The sequence below is a fragment of the Candida parapsilosis genome, contig 006372 (assembly GCF_000182765.1).
Source record: "Candida parapsilosis strain CDC317 annotated contig 006372".
Lineage (NCBI taxonomy): Eukaryota > Fungi > Ascomycota > Pichiomycetes > Serinales > Debaryomycetaceae > Lodderomyces > Lodderomyces parapsilosis.
Window position 1 is genome coordinate 1,210,449 of NW_023503283.1, and position 24,089 is coordinate 1,234,537.

Consider the following 24,089-nt stretch of genomic DNA (forward strand, 5'->3'; position numbering starts at 1 on the left):
CTTAATCTTCTTCTTCATCTTCCAAAGTTTGAGCAGCGATACGGTCCAAATCTCTTTGACCGTTTTCGGAAATTCTTCTACCACCTTTTGGAGAAATTTCCAAGACACCAATCTTTTGCAAACTTTGAACAGCCTTTCTGTTGATAGAACCTGAAGCGTCCACGTGCTTGTGTGGTCTAAATCCCCTGTTCTTAGCACCACCGTACAATTTATTTAAAGCACCAACACCGACTTGTTTTCTCAAATAAATGTGTCTGGCGATAGAAGCAGCTCTCTTGTAAAACCAAGTTTCAGCTTCTTGTGGTGGCAATTCGTTACCAGCGGAAGTCTTGACTAAATCAACGTAACCTGGAACTTCTAATTTACCTTGTCTTTGCAAGAACTTAGCGTAAGCGTTGATGAATTCTTGAGCTGGAACGTCTCTTTTTAAATTGTTAGTATATACACCAAATATACAAGGTAATTTACTCAATGATTATCGATTGAAGTCTGAAATGGGATATTATGGATTTGAAAGCAATCTCTCTCCACTAGAGTGCCCAAAAACCAAGAATTACTTTAGGAACAGCATTTTTGATATTGTAGTCACTTTTTGGAAAGTTGAGAACAAATCTGAACTTTCCCTATCCACCACGACAGATTTCACATCAACGAATCTTCAAGCAAAAACCCAACTTTAGGTGCTTGGGACATACCTTACTGATACACCTGGCATGTTTATTGATAATGGTATTTGCTTTGATTATTGGTACAGAAGTAGACTATACAAAAACCTTGTGAATAATTTTACGAGACACTTTTTTTTTTTCATTGGGTGGAAAGTCATGAGGTGGTAGCACTACTGATAGAAGCTTTTGTGTGATTTAGGGCTTTACCCTATCCATACTACCTCACCCAAATAATAAGCTTCTTCTTTGGCGTATGCAATACTGCTCAAAATCACATAGTGATGTCTCTGTGCTCCAGAAGTAATTTTCAGCATGTCTCAGACCCGTAGCATGTGATGTCGTGATCGTCACTGCGTTCGTGGGCATGTTTGAGGATCCAATGAAGTACCCTTCATTAGTTGTGACGTTGTACAGTTGTTGCTCTCCAATAAATAATTCAAAATCTTCCCGCTTTTTATACCTTGGCGAATTGAGTACCAATCGATCCCAAACTTTAATATGATTAATCGAGGAGCGCGTTAGATCTGACATCATTGATTTGTGTATGAACTCTCTGATTGCAGAGTCATCGGTAATTGACCAACATTTTTCAATGTATACCATCTCCAAACCTTCGTACCTTTGACCTCGACTAGAGATTGGATCAATCATCCAGCAAATAAAATCAGTCACGATATTCAAAACATGAAGATGGCTTTCTTCAAGCGCTTCTCCATAATAATAAGAAAAGCTGGTAATTCCACACCTTTTGATTATAGCTCCTAAAACCTCTTTCTGTGTCAAGGACAACTTCGGTCCCAGTACAGCCCTATCCACAAGAATAATCTGTTTCCCCCTTAGCGGTATTCCTTGGTTTGATATCTCCAATGTTGGATTGAGTTTGATTACATTCAATAGTGAGATATCAATTATCAAGATTTCAACTGATTCAAATATGCTTAGTAGCTCATCGCCAATGTAATCCAAGTAAACTTCATAATCTCCTTGACCCAGCTGCAGAGGGCTCTTTCGCCTTTTCACCCTAATTGTCAATTTTCGCAACTGTGGTGAGGAAGCCACCAATTTCAACAATCTCATGGTCTCTGTATAGCACAAGTTATATGGTTGCTCCAAAAAAACTGCAACTTCTTCAAAGATGGGTGCGTGTTGCAGCAAGTGCTTCAAAATCCCTTGAACACCAATCGTAGCAGGAATATCCGAGTAGTTTAAAAACAAATCCAAACGGCGTAAGCTATTAAGTGAGTCCAATAATGCCTCTGACATTTGTAATGTCTGTGCGTGAACTGCCAAATACTCCAATTTGGGGACTTCTATCTTGCTTTGGATCTTTGAGTTGACACATTCCTCTAAAATTCTCAATTCTGTCAAGTTGGGAAACATCATCAATTCGGTGCTATTCAAAACTTCGTTGCCACATTCCAAATACCTAACAAAATTGCACAAGGAAAGCCTGTTCTCGTAGTAGCACTTAAAATTCTGATCACCAATAATATGATGCTTGAAACTTGATCTAGCCAATTCGCTTTTACTGCAGTTTTCAATGTTACCGCTTATAACCTCTTTGATAAATTCCCTGTGGTAAGCCTTTTCGTCACTATATAGTTGACGCGATCTAGGTGTAGAAAGCACCGAATCAATCTGGTTTTGACGAACTAGACTGATGTTGCGAAATAGTACACCTCCTACTTTAATTCTCATAGTTCGACTAGTTGATGATAGCGAAAGCAAATCCCTGTAGCAGCCGTTGCATCGTTCATTATTTGTGATGTACGTATATGGCGGGAATCTCTCGGAGTCTTTACTCAAGCCACATATATTCACTTGCCCTTCTGAAAGCCATTCTACTATTCGGTCGAGAATTTCCAACGGCAAAACTTCAATCAGTGGAGCAAGTATATTCTTTCCGTTTGTTGACTGCATAATGGGATCTCTCCGTGGAATATCTGACAATTGGCTTGACTATCGGTTGGAGATGTCACGGATAGCGATTCTATAGCACCTTTGTTGGATTGCATTTCGGCACAACAGTGTTAAAGGATACAAGATCTCACTGCGACTTTGTATCACACAATGGATCGCAGAGTAAAAATCGCACTACAATCTCCCTACAAAACATCCATATTCAAATTAAACGTTGAATTTCGAGTAAACACATCTATACAAACCCTACTATCCAGCTTAGACCTTGAAACCTCTTGATCTTCTTCTACCTCTAGCTCTTTCGAATTTTCTACCCTTGGACAAAATTCTTGGAGCTTTACCCTTGTGTGGACCGAAACCAAAGTGTCTAACAGCTTCTCTGGCATTTCTTGGTCCTCTTACAATCAAAGTGTTTTGACCTTTTGGAGCTCTCAAAGCCAATTGATCCAAAGTGATGGCCTCACCACCATTTTTCAAAATTCTAGCTTTGGCACCAGCAGTGAATCTCAAAGCAGCAACAGTGGCCTTTGGGAATTCCAACAATCTGTTGTCATCAGTAACAGTACCAACAACAACGATAGTTTTTTGAGAAGCACCTTCGTTTTTCAAGGCACGTGAAATTCTTGAAACTGAAACTGGTGGTCTGTTGATCTTTGACAAGTACAATGATTTCAAGATAACCTTGTTGAATGGAGCATCAGTACGACCTGGGAAAACAGTTAGTATATTGGGGCAAAAAGGTTTCATACCTAGATCTGCTCAGAAGACGCACACAATTTTACCATTGCCAAAATGATGGTAATAAAGCACTCGCAGATTTTCAACTCAATCACATTCGGGGGAACAAATCCATCGAATGGAGAATTTAAAGAAAGCGGTTGCAAGGAGTATACCAATGTATTGTGTCATGTCAAGTGAAGAATTGTACCCTCTTGATAGCGTGTCGACTATCGGGCAAACCCTTTCACCCCAAAACACTGATTAGGAAACCCACAATGCAATCCGCTTGATGAACTCTGTGAATTCTGTAAAGTGTATGACCTTTTTTTGAAAAAATGATGATATTCATAAACGTCTTTCCGTAGCCTTGACCTAAGACTTCAATTTTTTTTACATACGTGCCAAGAAGGAGTACAATTTGACCAATAACTTCAAGTAGACATTGTCTGATTTTGGAGCGGTTCTGTGACCTGATCTGATGTGTTGTTTGGTAGTGTGATCTTTACCCATGGTTGATGTGTGTTTGTTGGTGGTGTAATGGAGGTGATGAGGTTGAAACTCCTTGAAAATTTTGTACTTTTTGAAATAAAGTGCGAGTGCACTAGAAAGCGAGACCAGTATCTTTGTGATACAATTAATAAAATAAAATAAGTTTGTATCACATGATCTGTTGTGACTGCTTCTTGTGGTGATGCTCTCTATGCGAAAACCAACACAGACTAAATAATGACAAAGTCTTATATTCGTAACGAAGAAGACCTGTTTTTTGAAGACATATTTGCGGGATGGGACTAGGCGTCACAGTGCTCCAAAATTTTACAATTTTTTGGGAATTGAGCTCAACTACAAAATTGTAAGCTGACCAAGCGGCACGTGGTACGGGTATTAACTCCCGAGTTAGCTTTTGTGTCGAACTGACGCATGTGGGAGTGTTGTACAACAACCTTTTAGAGTGAAACTATCTCCCCACTCCCAACACGTACAACGCAACCAACGCAACCAACACAACCAACGCAACCAACACAACCAACGCAACCAACGCAACCAACGCAACAGCAATGGCTCAGTTGACCCCCATACGTGGTTTCACAAATACCCCGGTTTCCAAATCAATATGTATATTGTCTACAATTTTGCCACTTGTGTTGTCAATCTTATCAATCAAGTATTATTTGAACTTGGTTATTGACCCTTACATTATTGAGTACTATCAGTTCTGGAGATTATTTACGTACCAGATATCTGTCGTGAATGAGTCTGATTATCTACTAGTCATCCTTTTATGGTTTCAATTCAAGATCCTAGAGAGATTCTATGGTTCTAGAAAGTATTTATCCGTTGTCACATCATTTGCCGTTGCCAATTCAATTGCATGCCTTTTAGTGATGAGCCTAGGCCAGCTTCTAGTGTACTATTTTATGTTTGCTGTGAAGGTGATCCTTCTTGGCCACAATGCGGACAGCGTGCAATATGAAACAACTATTCTAAACACGGTCATTCCTGGCCCTCTCGGAATCTTATCATCGTTATACGTCACTTACGGGGCCAATATTCCAGTGTCCTATTATTTTAAAATTTTGTTAAAGAAGCCAAGCGCCAGTCGGGATGATGCCAAATCATCGGGTGGTTTCTCACAACAATTAAATTTAACCAATAGATTTCCTGTGCATGTACTATATACCTTGCTTTTTTTCAACAACGGATTCAAATCCATAGTACCATGTCTGGTGGGTTTATTTATTGGAAAGTTGTACACTTGTGAACTCTTACCGATGGGCACGTCGTGGTTGTTGCCAAGGGGTTTATTCCAAACCTTTATCAATCCTCGCAAGAAGGCTGAGCACATATTGCAAAATCTACAGCGGAGGTTCACTCATAGTTATCATCCGGTATCCACTTCAACTACAGATGAAGAGTTCCATGATCGTAATGCAAGTGAGGAACCCGAGGATAACGATGAACTCTTGGATGAGGCTAGACAAGAAGAAAGTAGGATTCGAGCTGAGACCCCAGTCAGGCCGTTGGGTAGTCAATTTCTTGATACGTTCAGATCGTAACCTTATAGATTAAGAGTATACGTACCATATACACACCTACTTTTTTGCCTGTTCTTTCTTCCTTCTTTCCACATCCCAGTTATACAATCTGGCCGTGTTAACCTCCATGGTGGTGATGTTCTCTCTAAGAAATTCAAGATCTTCCTCCACGATTCGCTTTTGTTCTTGGTTCTTGCTTAGTCTTTCGTTCAAAAGCTGAACTGCCTCATCCAACGGATACTCAAGCATAACCTCTGCACCCAACCACAAGTAAACAGACTCCAATTCTTTGGCATCAACGGTGGCTTTATTGTACAATGTGTCATTAAGTTCGTAATTGAATGTCAATTCTTCCAGCTCATCTTCATTCGTGGTTGCTTTAGATGTTTTCATGTAATTTATGATTTCCAAATTTTTCTCAATATCGGGAATCTTTTGGTTTACATCGGCTAATTGTTGCTGTTTTGAAAGCTCCATGTATTTGTATTGTTGTAAACGTTGCTGAAACTGGGACATCACCGGTTGAAACTCATTATCAGGATCTTTGATAATGACATCTACCAGTTCGATGAAGGGTGCCTCGGGAATACCTCTTGGATTGGTATTCTTAGGTCTTGAATAAGCAGTTAGTACCTCCTGTTATTTGCGTAGTGGTATCCGGATACGTACTTTAGAATTTCCGCCATTGTGTATGCGTCGTTGTATGATGGTTGGTCTATTTTTGCTCACACTTTAGAGATCCAAAAGAAAGTTTGCACCAAATATCGCGCAAAATTTTGAGACCAAAGAGAAAATGAGAGAGAAAATACACAGCTTCACACGCACCCTGTGAAATCTCAAAAGTGCTTCATTCAGAGTTCATGCCCAATTCTATGGTGCTACAACATTCAGCTTTAAATCAAACAATAGATTTCGTAAAAGAGCTACACACTAAACAACACACCACCTAAGCTTTCAAACCGCCGTAGCAAGTTTCATTTTGCTTTTGTCTGACGTCAATAGCATTCAACACGGATTCAGCAGCTTTGACACCCAGAAGAGCCATGGCACCGAAAGTAGGTCCCATTCTGTTGGAGCCATCGACTTCGGCTAACTCCATACCTGCAATCACCAAACCTGGAACAATTTCTCTAGTTCCCTTGACAATGGCATCTTCCGCCTTGTTCATGTCAAGACCTCTCATGCCACCCAATTCGAAACCAGATGCAGAGTTGGTAGCTTGTGATGGCTGCTTTTCACTATTTGGTTTGAATCCAGCAGTAATATCTTTTGGTGCTTTTCCTAATTCCTCCAATCTCTTGGCGGAGAAGGCACCGAATGGACCATCGTGACCAGTTGTGGACAATACCACGTTACAGTTGATGGTGTTTGGATCCATACATGATTGAGTGTCATGGTTCAAAGCAACCAATGTCCAGTTGGTGACCACACCGGCAATTCTCAACTCACCATTGGACTCATCACGCCTGGTGATCAAATCCTCAACAGCGGTAGCGTTAAACAATTTGACATTTGGAAATTGCAAAACTTTTGAAAGCAAAGTTGACATGAACAAAGCAGCGTGCTTAACAACAACGAAATCACCTTCATCCTCGTAAGCGACACCCAAGTTGTCCAAAAATTGATCAGCCGGCTTTCTTAACACCATAGCAGAAAACAACTGACCGCCCAACCAACAGCCACCACCAGGTGAAACAGATGCCTCAATGATAGCAATCTTCAAATCTGGTCTGTTTTTGGCCAATACATATGCAGCAGACAAACCAGCAGAACCAGCACCAACAATCACAACGTCCGATTCAGTGTATTTGTCCAAGTCAGCAAAGTATCTCTTAGTCATCGCCCTAGAGACAGTCGATTCTCTAATAGGAGCAAACTGAAACTTCTCCCAATCGGCAAATTTGACTTCTCCATTTGCTGCATTGGATTTCAAATTAATTTGGTGTTTTGCAGTTGGTGCCAAATGGAGAGTTTCAGTAGGGGCAGTTTGTAACATAGTAGGTGGAGTCATGACTGAAGTATTTGTAATGAAGTTGAGCTCTTGGAGAAAAATTTTGCAGATATCAAGTGGAAAGGGCCCCCCTCTATTTATATGTCATTTTTGGCCCGGAGCTTGGTTGAAACACCGTAAGTGCATAACCCCCTATTTGGAGTTTTCATGGATGTTTGGTTGTTGTTGATTGTGTGGTGAGAATGGAATTTGTTAGCGCATATTCCTGGAATTGTTCTTTGTGTCTCAGATGAAAACTAATTCACAGTTAGAGCTTCTGAATACAAGAGGGCTACGTAAATGCATATTCTCTAACTAACTCAATTAAAAGTGGAAAACCTTCGCCCATGCTTCACCCGATTTATTCTCTATCGACTCCTTTCACTAAATCCTCTGAAATAACGTTCCCGGAAGTTTCTGATATTTAATTCTTTCAATCCATTCCGAGTCTCACCTGCATACAGTTCGTCCATTTTGACATAAACGAGGAGTCTTCGCGACCATTTGTGGAATTCTTGTTCGAGACTGTATTGTAAACTGAGACGTTCGTGTTGCGGTATAATTGTCTCTGAAAAATCATCATTGGCTGTGGGCATCCAGAATGCCAATCTTCCTCCTACGGGCAATCTCTCCCCCGCAAACAGCAAAAGATCGTTCAACATATCTGCAAGCTCGTAGGGCTTTTTTGGCGGTACAAAATCTCGCCTAAGATGGGCGACTTCACCATCAACGATGTTTTTCTCTCTGCCGGCTGCCTTCTCCTCATTTTTAGCACCGAGAACACGGAGTCCTTCTCTCACTCCATATGGCGGATCACATATTATTGTATCTATGCCAAAACCTTTTCTTAATGCGTTGTGAGTGAAGTCCATAGTCAAGACGTCAATAAAGTTAGTAGGGGTGCCGTAATCCTTGAAATTTGACTTAACGTTTTGTTCTGACCCATTACCTGAAAGCATTCGCACATCGATATCTGATCCAATGGCTAGTCCTCCAAAGTGTGCGGCAGTTACTAAAAATGAGCCGGTTCCGGCAAATGGATCATAAATTATGTGACCACTCTTTACATGGGCTAAGTTACAAGTAACCAACGAGAGTTCTGCATCAAACGACGTAGTCCCTATATATCCCCTCTTTTTCAAATCATAGGTTTCAACAACATTCTTTTCAGTCCTTTGGGACAAGGAAACAAGGCGTCCGAACCAGATGTATTTTGGCTTCAGTGCCTTTTCCATCCCGAACACTTCATACTCCTCAATTACTGTGAAACACTCCTTAGGACTTTTTAAATCGACAGCTCCTTGAAAACCTAAGTATTCGAATGATTCTATAATGGCTTTTTTGGCCTTTGAGTTTTGACGACCTTTGTAACCTTCAAAGTCAAACTTAAATGTGACATTTTTGTACACCTCAAATTTATTACTGCTGTTGCCTTTGACACTTTCATGGAGTTGCTCGTAGCTTTCACCTTCACCCCAAAGCTCGTATATAGCTTTTGACAAAACCGCTCTCAGTATAAGAGCTTGTGCATCGTTGTCATCCCTCAATTGGACCTTGAGGAAAGGTCTGGTGGGATCATGTTGGGACAAATCCACATCTATACCGTTCAATTTAGCTAGCGCATCAAGTTCTGCTAGTCTGAAATCTGGGTATACTTGAGCAAGTAGAATCAAATACTCTTTCATTGTATTCTGCTATATTTGCAACACTTTGGTAAAAGAATTTTTTCATGAAAAAAATTAAGTCTGTGTTTGAGATGGGCATCAAGTGGGAAATGTCCGACAACGTATTGAGACTTCAATCAACATAAATAGGTCAAACATTTTTAATTATTACTGGTATCCAAAACGATGATCCATCAGGTATTATTAAGTTCAATTGCTTCATGTAGAAGGTCATTGTGGTTGGTACCTGGATGCTTTCCTCAGTACGCTACCAAACTCTTGGAACTGGAGTATGTACATTATTTTTTTTTTTTTTTTGCTCTTTCGGTTCTCTTCGTGATAGAATTTTCCATTGAACACACAACTTTCCTTGTGCCATTAAATAATTCACCACCAACAATACATCAGTATATTATTGTGCAATTGGACTATCTGAGTATTTTCAAGTGAAACACATTAAGAGCCATTGTTTAATCAACTTATTTAGAGGTCGGATTGAACATATACAAAAGTCTATATTGTATAACAAATACATAGTGTGTTTATGCCTCAATAAATTAGCATATTCATAGCTCAAATTGATACATACATATATCCTCCATTTCCAAATATATTGTGCATTGCATTGACTTGTAACTGAGTTCCATCTTGCACCCATAGCTTCGCTACTCAACACTGAAAAATGTCAAACTTAGATGATGATGAAGCCCTTTTTGAGGACTTGTACGATGACGATAACACCAGTACCAAAAAGGATACTCATGACGAAGTTATACCTCAGGAGAAAGCTGGTGAGAAACAGGGCACTGATACAGGACCTGATGCTGCTTCCGGGGACATGAAATCTTCAGAAACACAACCCCTGACAACAGAGACTGAAAACAAGACTGAAGATCATACTCAATCAAATGCGACGACGCAATCAACAGAAGCAATAGCACCACCACCGCCACCACCATCGTCTATTCCTTCAACTCTAAATGAAGCAGAACAAATTGCAGCAAACACTCAGCCTGGTGAACAAAATCAACAAGCGCAACAAGCGGAACAGGGACAGCCAGCCATACCAGCATTTCCATTCGATCCTGCTCAATTTGCTCAATTTGCTAACATGGCACAAATGCAGGGCCAGATGCCTGGCCAAATGCCTGGTCAAGTGCCTGGTCAAGTACCTGGTCAAATGCCTTCAGGAGTACCACCTCCTCCTAATTCAGGAGCCGCCCCTCTTCCTAGACCTACCGAAATTGGAAAAGAGAGTGGTAAGATGTTCATTGGTGGACTCAACTGGGATACTACAGAGGAAGGGTTGGTGAACTATTTTTCAAAGTTTGGAGAGATTACCGATTACACTATTATGAAAGATAATGCTACTGGAAGATCAAGAGGGTTTGGATTTTTGACATTTAAGGACCCAAGTGCCGTCGATGTAGTGATTAAGCAGGATCATATTCTTGATGGTAAATTGATAGACCCCAAACGTGCCATTTCAAGGGAAGATCAGGATAGAGTCGGAAAGATTTTTATTGGTGGTATCGACCCAATGGTCTCGGAGGGCGAATTCAACGAGTTTTTTTCAAAATTTGGCACCATTATTGATTGTCAGTTGATGATTGACAAAGACACTGGAAGATCAAGAGGATTCGGTTTTATCACATTTGATTCACCAGATGCCGTTGACAGAGTATGTGTCAATAAATACTTGACTTTGAAGGGGAAAGCAATGGAAGTGAAACGTGCTGCACCCAGAGGTCAACACAATCAGCAAGTAATGATGCAACAACAGCAGCAGGCTCAACAACAAGCTCAACAACAAGGTCAATTTTACAATCCATATGGACAGGGTCAATACGGGCAGATGTATCCGCAAATGAATCCCGCCATGAATCCAGCTATGAACCAGTGGTATCAGTGGTACATGTTCCAGCAAGCTCAAGCGCAACAACAACAACAACAGGGTGGCTCTTCAGATTCTCAACCTGCTCAACCTCTCAATCCACAACAACAGGCGGATGACCCTGACGGAGAAGAGTCGGGTGCTGGTGCTGGTAATAATTCCGCTTCAGGTTCTCCACCACTTGGAGATGATGGTGTAAATGCAGGCAGGCCAAATATTCCTCGTGGTCCAAAGAGACCCAATGGTCCATCCAATTTCAGAGGTAGAGGTGGATACAGAAGAGGTAGGGGTGGGTTCCACCCATACCAGCGAGGAGGAAGAAGATATTAAATAATTGGATGTGTAGGGACATATTAACTGCTAATCTTTTATTCATTCTACTTTCTTCTACCAGGACGAGCATTTTTTGCTCTTCTCTGTTCTTTCAACGCTCTAGCTTTTCTGATTTGCTCCGTTGACTTCAACTCTTGTTGCTGTCCTGGTTTGTTATATCCTTTTACTCTCATTCCAGACTCAAGCGCCTTCTCAACCTTTTTCTTTTGCTTGTGATAATCATCTCTGAATTTATCTGGTAATTTGGGTGTGCTCTGCTTTTTGTGCTTGTATCTGTGGCTGTTTTCTTCCACCTTATCAACCGATGTGGTGTGTTTGAGGTTTCGTTGTTTCTTCCAATCGTCAAATTTACCCGATCTAAAAGAAGCAGGGATCCTTGTTCCATTTTCACTGATTATATACTTTTTGTCAGTCGACTGTGAGTTGGTATACTTTCCTTTCTTCTTGTCCCATTTCATCACTTGCTTATTGACTTGAAGTTTATCATCATTGCCCAAATCAAATGCAGCAGCTTGAGCATCGTTGGCAAATGAAGACGCAATGGAAAGCTGCTGATCTTGTATAATTGATGCCGGAGCGTAATGGCTGATGAAATGTTGAGGGTCACGAGACGATTTCTTTTTCGACAACTGTTCACCATCTTCAAACGTATTTTGTAATTCCTCATCACCCACTTCTTGAACATACCCACTATTCTCGTCTTCTGTTTTGAGAAGCTCTTCCTCAATACCATGTCTTAAACCAGCTAGTCTCTCCTTTTGCAACAACTCACGACGTTCTTGAGCTTTGCGTTGAATAGGAGCAATTTGTCGTCTTCTTTTGTGCATAAACTCAGCAAGACTGTCATTTTCTTTTACTCCCTTTTTTTTGATCTCAAAGACTGTTTCTTTGACATTTCTATTTTGCAACTTTGCCAAAAAGTCCTCCTTTTTTTTCTCTAAATTTTCACCAAAAAGTAAGTGCTGGTCATCCCACGAATTTGTCTCCAAAATCTCTTTGCTTCTTTTCAATGACTCCTGCGATGCTGCTTGTCTAGTTCTATGGTACAACTTTTCACCTTTGGTTGCCACATCCTTTAAAACTTTTATTTCGTAATTGTTTTTGAGCAAGTTCTCATACAATTCTTGGAATGTTTCCAAATCAACTCGTGGTATTGATCCAACAACAAGTCTTTCCGTATAGTTAACACGTGGTGGAATATAAGAGTCGCCTTGTGTTTTTTGCAACATTTCACACTTCGCCTCGTGCATCGATGTTAATAATACCTTTTTTCCCAAAAAAAGTTCCAAGTCTAATAAATAAGGCAACTCCTTCTCGTTAACAATCGAATAAGCCCAACCCTTGTTTCCTGCTCTTGCTGTTCTACCCACTCTATGAATGAAGATCTTTGATGAACCAGGTAATGTAAAGTTGACAACATTTGCCAAAACAGGAATATCAATACCTCTCGCAGCCACATCGGTAACCACTAGAATCTTTGTGAGACCAATTTTGAACTGGTATAATTGATTTTTTCTTGCATGTTGATCTAAAGTACCGTAGATGTATGATACCAAATATCCAGCATCTCTCAAAAGCTTGGTAATATATTCGACGTGATGCTTCGTTGGTACGAACACAATGGTAGACTTTTCAGAAGGTAGTTGGTTTGCTGAAGGCATTCTTTCCTTTTTAAATTTATATTTCTTCTTCTTTCCAGCATCAACATCAGCATCGTCATCGTCATCATTATACTCTGCCTCGCGTTTGTCCATTGCTACAAGCTTTTTGATCTCCTCTGGTGCCCCCAATGGCATCTTTATCACCTCTTGTAAAATGTACAAAAGGTTTGCCTCTCTTTCATTTATTTTAGTGGTAAAATAAGCCATCTGTAAATTCTCTGAAATCTTTGATTCCGCATCCAAACGAACCAAGACCGGATTGGTTAAGCCAGCTTTTGCAAAATCCACCAACGTTCTGGGTAACGTGGCGGAGAAAAGCAATGATTGCCTATTGGAGGGTAACGCTAACAAGAGCTCGTTCAATTGCTCCGCAAAACCCATCTCAAATAATCTGTCCGCTTCGTCGAATACTATGTATTCAACAGTCGACAAGTCGTATTGCATCTCAACCTTCAAGTGCAAAAACCTACCAGGAGTACAAACTATGATGTCTGGTTTTGTAACCATTTTACCAAAATCTTCCTCCAATGAATCCCCACCTATCAAAACTATCGATTGCAAGTCAGTTCCGCGACTAAACTCCTTCACCTGTTTATACGTTTGCAATGCCAATTCTCTCGAAGGTGACAAAATGACAGCTCTCACACCCGTCGGTCTCCTCAGTTTCAATTTTTCGATAAGAGGCAAAACAAATGCGGCTGTTTTCCCCGATCCTGTTCTTGCCATTCCAACAACGTCTCTGTTATCTATAATTAAAGGGATGGATTTTCGTTGAATGGGTGTTGGTTGCTTATAACCCTTTTTTGAAATATTGGAAAGTAAAAATTTTGAAAATCCAAACGATGCAAATGAGCCAGCTTTTGCTTTCTTTGCCGTGGGGTTATTGGAAGTGAAAAAAGACGCCAAGATTTTGTCATCCTCCTCCACTGAATTCTCATCATCAGATCCCTTAGATACAGCTCCTGCCTTTTGGTTATTCTTTTTAACCTTTTTCTTTGGTGGAGATTCCTCATCCAGCGAGAGAATCTCATCCTGATACCCTCCAGTTTCTGAGTCGTCGCTACTCAATTCTTCATCCGATAATGCTGCAAGTGAACTCGCAATGTTAATATCTTCTTCGTCCGACATCGTAGGTGGTCTTAAAAGAGGTATAATTTTAGTTGTATCTCATCTCCATCGCATAAATGCAAAAAGAAAAAAAAAGGTTGATATCAATGCCCGTTTTTTTATGACAGTGTCGCAAATAGTGCGACACTAAAAGCGTACAAGAGTAGCTTACATTTCTGAGAGAAGCATAAAAACTAGATAAGATTTGATGTTCGTTCTCGATTCAAAAGTTGCTTTTGATGAGCAGGTTGGGAAGCCGATAAATGAAGCGGTTTGCATCCGCAATGGAAAAAAGTTCATGCTTTACGGGATTAAGCTCTTTACTTGTTATGAGTGTTTGCGAAGGTCGTACCCTTTGCCTGTCTGACGGGATCCGAGAGTGAGTGTCTACGCATAGCCTCTTTGTACACTAGAAAATGGCAAGCCTTTCAAGGATTATACTATGCATTTTCTCGAGTAGTAGTTTGATGGGTCTTAGATTGGTATAAAGAAACCCGGCATTCTATCTAGGATATTTTCACTCTTTGAGAATTTTATAGCGCTTAGTTGTGGTGTTGGCTGGCCACAAATGCCATAAGCGTGTTGGAAATATTAGAGGCAAAGAGTCGAATTTGAAACTTTTTCGAGTGTATTCATTTGTATCATGAAAGGGGCTCTCTCAGGGCCTCACATGAGCTTTTCATTGAATTTCATTATCGGAATCGGGAACTTCCTTCAAGCCGTTGTTTTCAGCGTTATCAGTTTGAGTAAAGTAGGTGTAACTTTGATGAACAGCAGTGGAGGACGCTAATGGTTGGTGCTGGTAGCTTTCGAAAAGCCTCCAGGGGAAGTAATTTGAAACCTCAAAATACTCGATGCTTCTGACTGACGCTCATATTATGTAAACATTCGGAGATACCCGTCTTGACTACAACATTTCTCGAAGTAAATGAGAGCTGGATTCAAACACTCGTGACTCCAATCGTTTCTTGGCGACGATGCAGGACGCATTTCCAAATCAAACTGAAATATTCTACAAGAGGGTACCCACTTACTTTGCGTATTGCTGCACATTCTCCCTCGCGGAAAAAGCAGTACCGAATTGAATTGTGCGCTACGGAGTGTGTTGCTCCATAATGACTGGATTTGTGCAATGTCCTAACCTCGTAATGGACTTTTTCGGGAACAGACGCTTTGTTTCTTCTTGGAATTTACATTCTCCCCGAAAAAATGCTAAATAACACAAAAGGTGAGGTCTTTGAGGCAATGTGTTTTGCTCATTTTCGTACTTCACTCAAAAATTATGGTTTTACTTGATATATTTTGGGGAGGGGCACCGCTAGTGGAGATCGATTCACTCCTTGCCAAGTATTTGCATTGCTAGCATTTCACTATTGTTTATATTATTCACAGGAACTCTGGTTCAGAAATAAATAGTGAATAGTTTCAGCGTCCAAACCTTTTTTTGGTATTGTTACACCATCTATATGCAAGATCCCGCCATCTCTTCACCGTAACTGCAAGATCGTTCCTGTGCCGTTTTCCTTTTTTGACTTTCTTTTTTTTCTTTTTTTTTATTATCTTTTCCTCACCACAAACAATAAAGAATTTCACTTCGTATTTGTACTTTGTGTCTTCGTTTTGTAATTTTTTTTTAGAAACTTCAAAATGTCGTCGTCACACAACAAAGCTATTGCAAACGACTTCATTGTGAGCATACATCTGATAGTTCAGTTTCTTTAGTCGAGCCGTCTCTCCTCGCCTCATAAAAGACTAAAGCTACCTAAGCGAAGTATGATTCGCTTTTCATTGATATTTGGCTTTTGACAACTGTCATTAACCTTTTCGTGTGGTGACACAAGATGACGTGTGGAGAGATTTTTTTTTTTTATTTTTACACACACTGCGTTGCAATATCAAAATCTGACTAGTTTTGAAAAAGAGCAGTGAAATCTGATGCAAACTCGTTACGAGAGGAGTCGAGCATAAAATAAGGCACAGTTTTCAACATTTTACTTATTGCAGAGGAAGCACAGCAGGTAATATGCAGACATATATTACACTGGTCCAAAGTCATGTCGCATCAAAGTGTGCAAAAAGAAACATGATTTCATTCTCTCGAAGCTTCTACGACGTCTGCTTCTGGTGTAAAAAGAGTAAAAGAGGTCAAGATTGTGACATTCTGTCGTACTTCGTATATGCATCAGCGACTACCTTGGAAAGGCTAAATGTCGTCAACTCAGCCAGTGAGAATTCCGATCTTAGTTGAAAATGCTTCCGTGGAGGAGCCGAACAAGATCCCTATCGAGAGACTTAGCAAAGCCACAAAGTTGGGCCCACCCAATAACAATAATTGTGTCCAAAGTCGTGGTTGGAAAACAAAAGTTTCGACAGACGATGTGGATTTTGTGAATTCTCACATGGAAGTGACTCTCAAAGCACCATCAAGTACGTCAACAAATAAAATACCATGACAAATGCTGGAGCGAATGGGTATTAGGGAGCTTTGCGAGATTACTCTATCAAACCCTTTTCTATTGGAAATTCTTAACCGCTTGTGTTACTACACCGTTCCTGGAAGCAGCTGTTGCTTTACCAATATACAATAAAAACAAGGATCTTAGATTTCTCGAAAAGGATTACGCATTTTTTGTGGAGTCCTTGGCCCCAAAGAAAATTCCCTGTATGCAAAAGAAGTGATGTAACAAATTTTCAATTTGTGTAATCCAAATCCCATACTGTAATTGTTCGAACTACAACCCACATTCAGGAACAGAAGAGAGATTGTGTGATCGTTTCAATTGGCGCTCTTTTTTTTTTTTCTTTGATTTACGATGAGGAATTCCAAAAGTATTCATGTAACAGGAGTAATCTTTGTTTTTACTACTTTTGGAATTATAAACTTCAAAAACCTGCCGCGAAAGGAATGCATAAAATTCATGACTTTTGCTGACAGTAAACAAGGCTTAAAAGGGGGGTGGCTTGATTAGGCTTGATTGGGTCAGAGATTTAAAAATAGCATTGAGGACTAAGATCCTCCACTCTGTACTTTAGACAAATACCTTGATGCTGCAATGATCAACATTCCAAGAAGGTTAAGCCCCGCATTGCTTTCTTCTGTTGTTACCTTTTTTGTACGCTTTTTGCTTTTGGGTTACAACGACACTTTTTGAGGTTGCATTACCGCATTAGCGTCAACGTCATCGCTACATCCATTCTATATTGCATAGCAATCATTATCTTCTATTCAAAGAGAGTTACAAAGCTTTCTTGTCTTTTACATTTCTTTTTCATTTGTCGAAAAACTATATAGTTAATCTTTTGTTGGTTTTTCGCCTTTGAGGTAGTACAATGGCTACGGACTTTAGCGGACTTAACTACTTTAATTCTCAGTCTATCTAAGTTCGATTGTAGATGCACAATGGATTATCGCATTAATTCGGTTAAACTTGTTAGTGTGACATACACTGAGAGCAAAAAATAAAAGGAACAATGATGGTTAATTTAGTTGGAAATGTTTTGGTAACACTTACGATACCGCCACTTTTCCATCCGTATACAGAGGCTTGCGCTTGATTGTTGTGAGGGACTCATCTCCCACTTGGTGAAACACTGCATTTTCTTCGGTTAAATTGTTATACATGGTTGTTTCATGTTTTTGTGTTCTGGAGCCGACACTCCAAATAAGCATCGCCTCCCCCACTTGCTTTTTACTTTGTTGTTGATTGTAATAACGTGAATGTATTGCTGCCGAGAAACGATGGCGAACTCAACATGGATGGCCTCAGGGGACAAGCCTATCCACTTGTTGTCTTATTGTCATTATAAATTACACGAAGTCAGATTTTTTTTTTGACTCCTTTGTTCCTTTTTGGTCCTTTTTTGCAGAGGATTAGAGGAGTCATATTTGCCACTTAAATCCTCACCCCTCTTGTAAAAGATGCCGTATATGCAACAGCAACAAAGTGAAGATGAGTGTGTGAGAGTGTGCCTGTTTCGCGGGAGGCTTGGGTTTTAATCGTAATAAACTCAAAGAAAATAAAATGGCTCGGTAAAACTCTTTTTTTTTTTGTTTCGGCAAAATAGCAGCCTAATGAAGCCAAGTATAAGCGAAGTTGCATATGCATTAAGTTAGATTTAGAGTTTTCTCTTTAAATTGTGACAAAGCGCCTCACCTTGCATGGATATTGCATTTTTAATCTTCTGCGATGGCTAGAATTCTTGGTACGGGAAGTATATTACAAAATTTATATGTGCCGCAAAGAAACGACAGTGAAACTTTTACTGTTGCTCTGCCTTTGAAGTTATCACCACAGATTCAAGTAACGTTTTCTCTCACTTGGTGTTGTTCAAAACTAACGCAAAAAAGGAAATAGTGGATCGAAAACTTGCTCATTTGTTTGGTTATATCTTTCTTCCTCGATATCTTTGTGAATAGTCCTGCAAACTATATGCAGGTGTGGTTAAGAGATTTTCTTTTTCTTCTTCCAATAATCTCTCTTATTTTCTTTTCCTCATGTTTGTACCTTATGCATAGTGTGTTAATACGTTTCAGAATTAGTTCGCAATGGTTTTCTCGCTCATCCTTTTGCAAAAGAAGGTTTTGGATTGCGGTAATGGGATAACATAAGAAGTATAAACCGTTAAAGTTGACTAGAAAATACATCAATGATAACAAGAAAGCTTGTTTTGAAAGCTTGGCGAAACGTAAGGGTCGATATTTGGTTCTAAGATTATACTTACTGAGATTTTGCACTCGACACGTCCTATTCATACAAAAACAAACTTTACACGTTTTGATTCAACTCAAGAATCGAGTAGGAGATGTTGCATGCATGTCTAGATGTGTGATTACAAAAGGTGCACAAAATCGATAGAGTTATATAAGCTTCATTTTACCCTGTAACAAACCAAGATATGGCAATGTGAATGCAAGGTTGAAAACAACGCAAGCAAAGAAGAGAGAGGTTTCCATGTCAAAAACCAATTGGACGGAAGTCTTTTCTTCTAGAATATCTATCTGGTTAGCGTTGGAAAATGAGACAACGTTTTTGAAATACCCGATCCGAAGCTTTATTCATTCATTCTTCCATCCATTTTCCATCCATTGTACTCGTCTTCATTTTTGTGCGTGTGTGTTGTATACATAAAACAAACTATTGTTAGTAACTCTCTGTGGCATATGAAACAACAGCGTTTTTTACGTTGACAACTTACCGAGAGTGAACCTTTTTTCATGGTTATGAGAAGCGGTGTGGATCGAAAGCGTCATCAGGTTCTATCGCTTAAATGTTAACGAAGCGAGAAGGACTACTTAGCTACTGAATAATGGGTTAAAAGAAAAAGAGCTCATACTAGGAAAGACGAATGGGTGGAAAATAGCTTTTCCACTCTCTCCACAGATATGGCGCATGTGAAATGTGCTTGATGCTAACACTTCACATTGTTGCTGAATTGGGGCGTTTGCTGTTGGCCTTCAAAGTACATCATAGCCACGTAGGCAATTTAAACCGAGACACCTGCGGATGTATGTATCATGTACATGTTCAAACGTTTTACCTTTTGCATATAGTTTTATTCTCTTTGGATTTCGTTTTCTTTTGCTTGTCAGTACAAGTTGATTTTCAGGGAAAGAATGACATGTGTAGCCACGGTCTATGTAAATTGGGTCGGCATTAAGGTTGCTTAAGTCTCCATCCCCCCCTTCTTTCCCCGCTCCCCACTGTTCAATGCTTAATGCTATAGTGGCCACAAATATCTCTCGGATCAAGAGAAAAAAAAAACGCTTGCTCGTAATGTTCTGGCCCTTAGGATCAATTTGTCACCATAAAAAGAGGGATATTAATAGAAACAATGAAACAACACCGATATGATTCACTTGTGAAAGAAAGCCACAAGAGCATTAATTACATCTTAGTTTTGATCGACCGTTGGGTCAGATGTTTTTGGCTGTTGCTGCCCATCGCGCTCGTTGTTTACTAATCTCGTATCGATCGCAAGTCCCACAAATTCTTTCTTTTTTTCTTTTACACTAATTTGCAATCCATGACGCTATGGAAATAAAAAAAAAAAAAACAAAAAGTAGGGAAGTTTGGTTTGTATTACATTCTAACTTGTTTCTATAGATTGCTATTCTCTTCTGAAACCAAACAATAATGCAGTAATTGCATTTGCGTTGCATTTGTTTAGTGAGTGAAAAAGCAAGAAACACCGAAGCGACAAACTTTTTAGTTCAAGCGCTAAAAAAAGAATTAAAAACACCTAAAATTAAAATTTAAAGAATAGCAAAAGCTTTAAATTTGTGACCAAAGTTCTAAATTACAGGAAAGAAAAGAAATCAATTGAGCTTTGCTTTTGTGTTGGTTGATAAGTGATGAGAGGTTAAGACGTTTGTAACAATGCAAAAATTATGCAGTTTTGATTTGTGTAATTTGTGTATTTATACTTTTTATGTTGATTACGTGGTGTAAAGGGAGTGTGTGTGTGTGTGTCCTTCGGCAAAAAAAAAAAAAAAATAATAAATAAACAAAAAAAAGTCTAAAAAGTTTAAGGTTTTAAATTTTTCTCTTTTCTGTAATTTTATTTTTCTTTGTGATACAAAAACTGGCCCAAAAAGAAAACAATATGCAAATCCGGTGACTTTATTTTCATCATGCCAATTCGTACAATCCGTAATTGTGATACAAAGCATCTTTAGCTTTATAGTTGTTGTAGTGGCTTCGTTGTTCACTTAGTTTTTTTTTTTCGTGATGTATTGCATTATATGCTGTATATGCATTCTGTGTAAAAATAATGTAAATTAGAGAATACCTTTTTCTTCAAAACTTATTCTAGTACAATAAAACACTATTATAGTTTTAGCGTTCGGTTTGTTCCTGTGCAACTTGTTAAAAAATATTAAAATTTTTAAAAAAAAAACAGGTACACTTTTATTTTAAATGTATATATATATTTCAATCTAATCCTTCCCCCAATTTGTAGATTGCTGGCACTCAGTATTAGAAAAGACAGAAACAACAAAGCAAACGGCCGTCACCTTATTTAGCTTTTTGAGAAGTTACATTCATTGTTATAGCATTGAAAACTGAAAGTACGCGTGCACTCATACCCTCCTCCACATTGAGTATTTACTACTATTTGGCGCTTAGTTTTTTTGTCTGTCTATTTTTTTAAGAAGTTGGAACGAAAAATCCAGGTCCCACATTTTCATTTGATAGTTTGTGACAAAGATCTTCAAATCTTCCCAGATCTCGAATACAACCCATATCTTACTACCGTGTGTTTCTACGATATAGACGAAAACGTGACACGCGGTCTAGACCTATTTTTGTCATTTCGAGTTATATAATCACATAAAACTCCCGTCTTTAATAGCACGCGGTTTACCTACCAAGGAGAAAAGTCAGTTCAGTTCCAACGTTTGCATAGTGACAATCTAGCCGCCAAATTGTTTACTTTATTTATAGACCAAGTCGAACATTCATATTTTTTAATTATCGGTCCGAGAGGTGTACTTCTACCACTTAACTCCATATTATCGCTAATTGCAAAATGCCACAACTACCTTCGGTTTCCGAACTAATAGGCTCAGCTAGAGTCGATTCTGCAGCTGGTACCACAGTACAAACATATTCAAATACAACTTCTTACACTGATTTTAATGACAGAAAGAACTCAACCACATCAGTTTCTTCAACTACAAACGAGGGATCGAGGAGATTATCTACTGATCAATCAAGGCATCATAGACTACCGTCAATATCAGATACTATACTAAACACTTCCAGCAAGAGAAATTCTATTGATACATCACCACGTTCCTCGGCTCATCTACCGAGTCTACCATATTCATTGTCTGCACGCGACCAAAACATCAACAATAGCAACACTAGTCTAGGTTCGTCCCCTCCCAGATCACGGAGGCTGACTGAGACTGCTTTTAATTCGGCAACTGAGAATACGCCTATTCCACTTACACTTCCAAGGACAAGTTCAGGGAACTACTTGCCTAATCACGCTTTCAAATTTCAACTGCAGCAACCAGATGGGGCTATAAGGTCAAGTAATGTGCGTCCACAAGTTGGCTCGCCTATAGGAAGCGCAGATAAACTTCACCCATCGCACATGTATGTTAGTTCGCCAATAACTCTACACAAGCAGCCACCACATTCATTACCACCATTACTGCACCAATTACCATCCCATACCCAATCAATTTCCAACACAGTGTCTCCTACACATAACCCACCAACCCTGGAAATTGCTGCTGATTCCATCAATGCAACTACCGTTCCTCAGCATATAAATGTGCAACCTACAGGACCCCCAACACACGTGAATCACGGGTTTCAAATATCAAAAAGCGCACCAACAACTACAACAAATACAACTTCATCCTATCCACGATATCATTATCAGACTGCGCCTCGCAGTGGCAGCACGTCAAGTCAAGCTGGACCACCTCCTCCAGAACATTATTTCGTTGCTTATCCACAACAACAACTGCAACAACAACAACTGCAACAGCAACAACAGCAACAGCAACAACTGCAACAACTGCAACAGCAAGCTTCAATGCCTATTCAAACATCTCCTCCACCTCCGCCATCAGCCTCTATACAAAATCACAACCAAGTTGTGGCTGGTCCCGGATATTATATCGTTCAACACCCTCAACTGATTCCTCTTCCACCAACGGCACCACACCTACAAGGACAGACATACCATTCTCTACCTGCGCATCCATTACACAATCAGGCTCCTCTTTTCCAACCACAACAAGGGTTCCATGAACAAATGCATTACGATCCGCATCGAGTACCTCACGCTCCGAGTATTGTGGTTGGTCCTCCACCGCCACCTACAATGTATGCGTACAACATGCCTTATAGTGACGAAAACAATGCCCTTGTTAACAAACGTAAAATTATAAAGAGAAGAACTAGAACAGGGTGTCTAACTTGCAGAAAAAGAAGAATCAAATGCGACGAGAGGAAACCATCGTGTTTCAATTGTGAACGTCTGAAAAAGGTGTGTTTGGGATACGAAAATTTGTCAAATTTGCAACCACGGAAAAGAGTGAGAGATACAAGTTTAGATTTGCCAAGCGCAGACGGAGGTGTAGGCATTGCTTCAAATCAGCTACTGCAGAATCTACAACAACAAGTGTATGAAGAAAGGGGAAGAAATGGTTTATGACATTCAAGAGGTGTGCTAGGTTCAAACATTGACAAAGTCACTGAAGCTGGCGCTATAGAAGTACCTTTTTACAACGCTGGCGTTTACAGAAACATCCAATTTATTCACTTCAGGCTCATGTAGTTACACCTACGCTTCCGCTTTGTTAGCAAATATAAAAACAATTCTCGGCTTTTTTCTATACTTTATTGTACATTTCACGGAGACTCGAAAAGTTTTGACAGTTTTCTTAATGCGTAAGTTTTTCTTTTAACCTGCAAAGACCAAATAATAATATGTTTCACAAGAAAATTATACACCTCAAAACCCTAAACAAATTACTTTTCATCCCCTTGATAATAATTTTTTGACGTAATTGCTATTATAAACCAAAAAAAAAAAAAAAAGCATTTTATACTTGCTGGAGATGCTCGGAGCAAAGTGTACCTTGTAGGTCTCGCCTGTCTACGAAAAAGGAAAAGTAAAAAGAATGTGTTGCAAGGTATAGCCAAACGCACACAATATTCACTTTATGAAAGACAATTGAGTCAATAGGCAAACAATAGCAACAAAGCAACACAAGGTTGCATATAATCGTGATGCATTTTTTTTTTCTTTTAGGCTGATCAATTTTTGAAAATCTGTACATCTCCATATCAAGTAATAATTTTAATCTTTTGTTTATAATTCAAAAATTAACGAATTACAAAATGATGAGAGACTCAATTCAATTTTGTTTACAAAAAAAGGGAGGAATTGCATACATCTTTGTGTAACTATGTGAATTGCGGGCGTGTACCGACTGTCAACTCTTAACAATAGAGGAGTGCTAATCATCAATTACCGCTAAAACTCACCAGAATTGAATTGGATAGTTGACAACTGCAACAACGTTTTTAAGGTAGGGAAAGCAGGCAGGTCACGCCTCGGTGTGAGCCAC

At 39.4% G+C, this 24,089-nt stretch overlaps 10 protein-coding genes across 10 annotated transcripts; 3 read left to right on the top strand and 7 right to left on the bottom strand. All coding sequences in view use genetic code 12, as the record gives it.

The window, feature by feature from the left end:
• Position 1: 1 nt before the first annotated feature.
• On the bottom strand, positions 2–715 carry RPS19A (40S ribosomal protein eS19; the record flags this gene model as incomplete). Its single annotated transcript, XM_036811454.1, has 2 exons — positions 2–422; positions 696–715. 2 exons carry the CDS (start codon positions 713–715, stop codon positions 2–4), a joined length of 441 nt encoding a protein of 146 aa, XP_036667889.1.
• Positions 716–890: 175 nt separating this feature from the next.
• CPAR2_405320 (uncharacterized protein) lies at positions 891–2,588 on the bottom strand (the record flags this gene model as incomplete). The annotated part of the gene is made up of 1 exon (XM_036811455.1): positions 891–2,588. The coding sequence occupies one exon, from the start codon at positions 2,586–2,588 to the stop codon at positions 891–893; it is 1,698 nt and encodes a 565-aa protein (XP_036667890.1).
• A 258-nt stretch (positions 2,589–2,846) lies between these two features.
• Positions 2,847–3,818, bottom strand: RPL18 (60S ribosomal protein eL18; the record flags this gene model as incomplete). The annotated part of the gene is made up of 2 exons (XM_036811456.1): positions 2,847–3,295; positions 3,707–3,818. 2 exons carry the CDS (start codon positions 3,816–3,818, stop codon positions 2,847–2,849), a joined length of 561 nt encoding a protein of 186 aa, XP_036667891.1.
• A 548-nt stretch (positions 3,819–4,366) lies between these two features.
• CPAR2_405340 (uncharacterized protein) lies at positions 4,367–5,365 on the top strand (the record flags this gene model as incomplete). Its single annotated transcript, XM_036811458.1, has 1 exon — positions 4,367–5,365. One exon carries the CDS (start codon positions 4,367–4,369, stop codon positions 5,363–5,365), a length of 999 nt encoding a protein of 332 aa, XP_036667892.1.
• Positions 5,366–5,401: 36 nt separating this feature from the next.
• On the bottom strand, positions 5,402–6,030 carry CPAR2_405350 (tubulin-binding prefolding complex subunit; the record flags this gene model as incomplete). Its single annotated transcript, XM_036811459.1, has 2 exons — positions 5,402–5,957; positions 6,014–6,030. The coding sequence occupies 2 exons, from the start codon at positions 6,028–6,030 to the stop codon at positions 5,402–5,404; spliced, it is 573 nt and encodes a 190-aa protein (XP_036667893.1).
• Positions 6,031–6,290: 260 nt separating this feature from the next.
• On the bottom strand, positions 6,291–7,355 carry THI4 (thiamine thiazole synthase; the record flags this gene model as incomplete). Its single annotated transcript, XM_036811460.1, has 1 exon — positions 6,291–7,355. One exon carries the CDS (start codon positions 7,353–7,355, stop codon positions 6,291–6,293), a length of 1,065 nt encoding a protein of 354 aa, XP_036667894.1.
• A 347-nt stretch (positions 7,356–7,702) lies between these two features.
• Positions 7,703–9,019, bottom strand: CPAR2_405370 (tRNA (guanine-N2-)-methyltransferase; the record flags this gene model as incomplete). Its single annotated transcript, XM_036811461.1, has 1 exon — positions 7,703–9,019. The coding sequence occupies one exon, from the start codon at positions 9,017–9,019 to the stop codon at positions 7,703–7,705; it is 1,317 nt and encodes a 438-aa protein (XP_036667895.1).
• A 661-nt stretch (positions 9,020–9,680) lies between these two features.
• On the top strand, positions 9,681–11,222 carry CPAR2_405380 (uncharacterized protein; the record flags this gene model as incomplete). Its single annotated transcript, XM_036811462.1, has 1 exon — positions 9,681–11,222. The coding sequence occupies one exon, from the start codon at positions 9,681–9,683 to the stop codon at positions 11,220–11,222; it is 1,542 nt and encodes a 513-aa protein (XP_036667896.1).
• Positions 11,223–11,269: 47 nt separating this feature from the next.
• Positions 11,270–14,014, bottom strand: CPAR2_405390 (putative ATP-dependent RNA helicase; the record flags this gene model as incomplete). Its single annotated transcript, XM_036811463.1, has 1 exon — positions 11,270–14,014. The coding sequence occupies one exon, from the start codon at positions 14,012–14,014 to the stop codon at positions 11,270–11,272; it is 2,745 nt and encodes a 914-aa protein (XP_036667897.1).
• Positions 14,015–21,523: 7,509 nt separating this feature from the next.
• On the top strand, positions 21,524–23,170 carry WOR2 (Zn(II)2Cys6 transcription factor WOR2; the record flags this gene model as incomplete). The annotated part of the gene is made up of 1 exon (XM_036811464.1): positions 21,524–23,170. The coding sequence occupies one exon, from the start codon at positions 21,524–21,526 to the stop codon at positions 23,168–23,170; it is 1,647 nt and encodes a 548-aa protein (XP_036667898.1).
• Between the last annotated feature and the right edge of the window lie 919 nt (positions 23,171–24,089).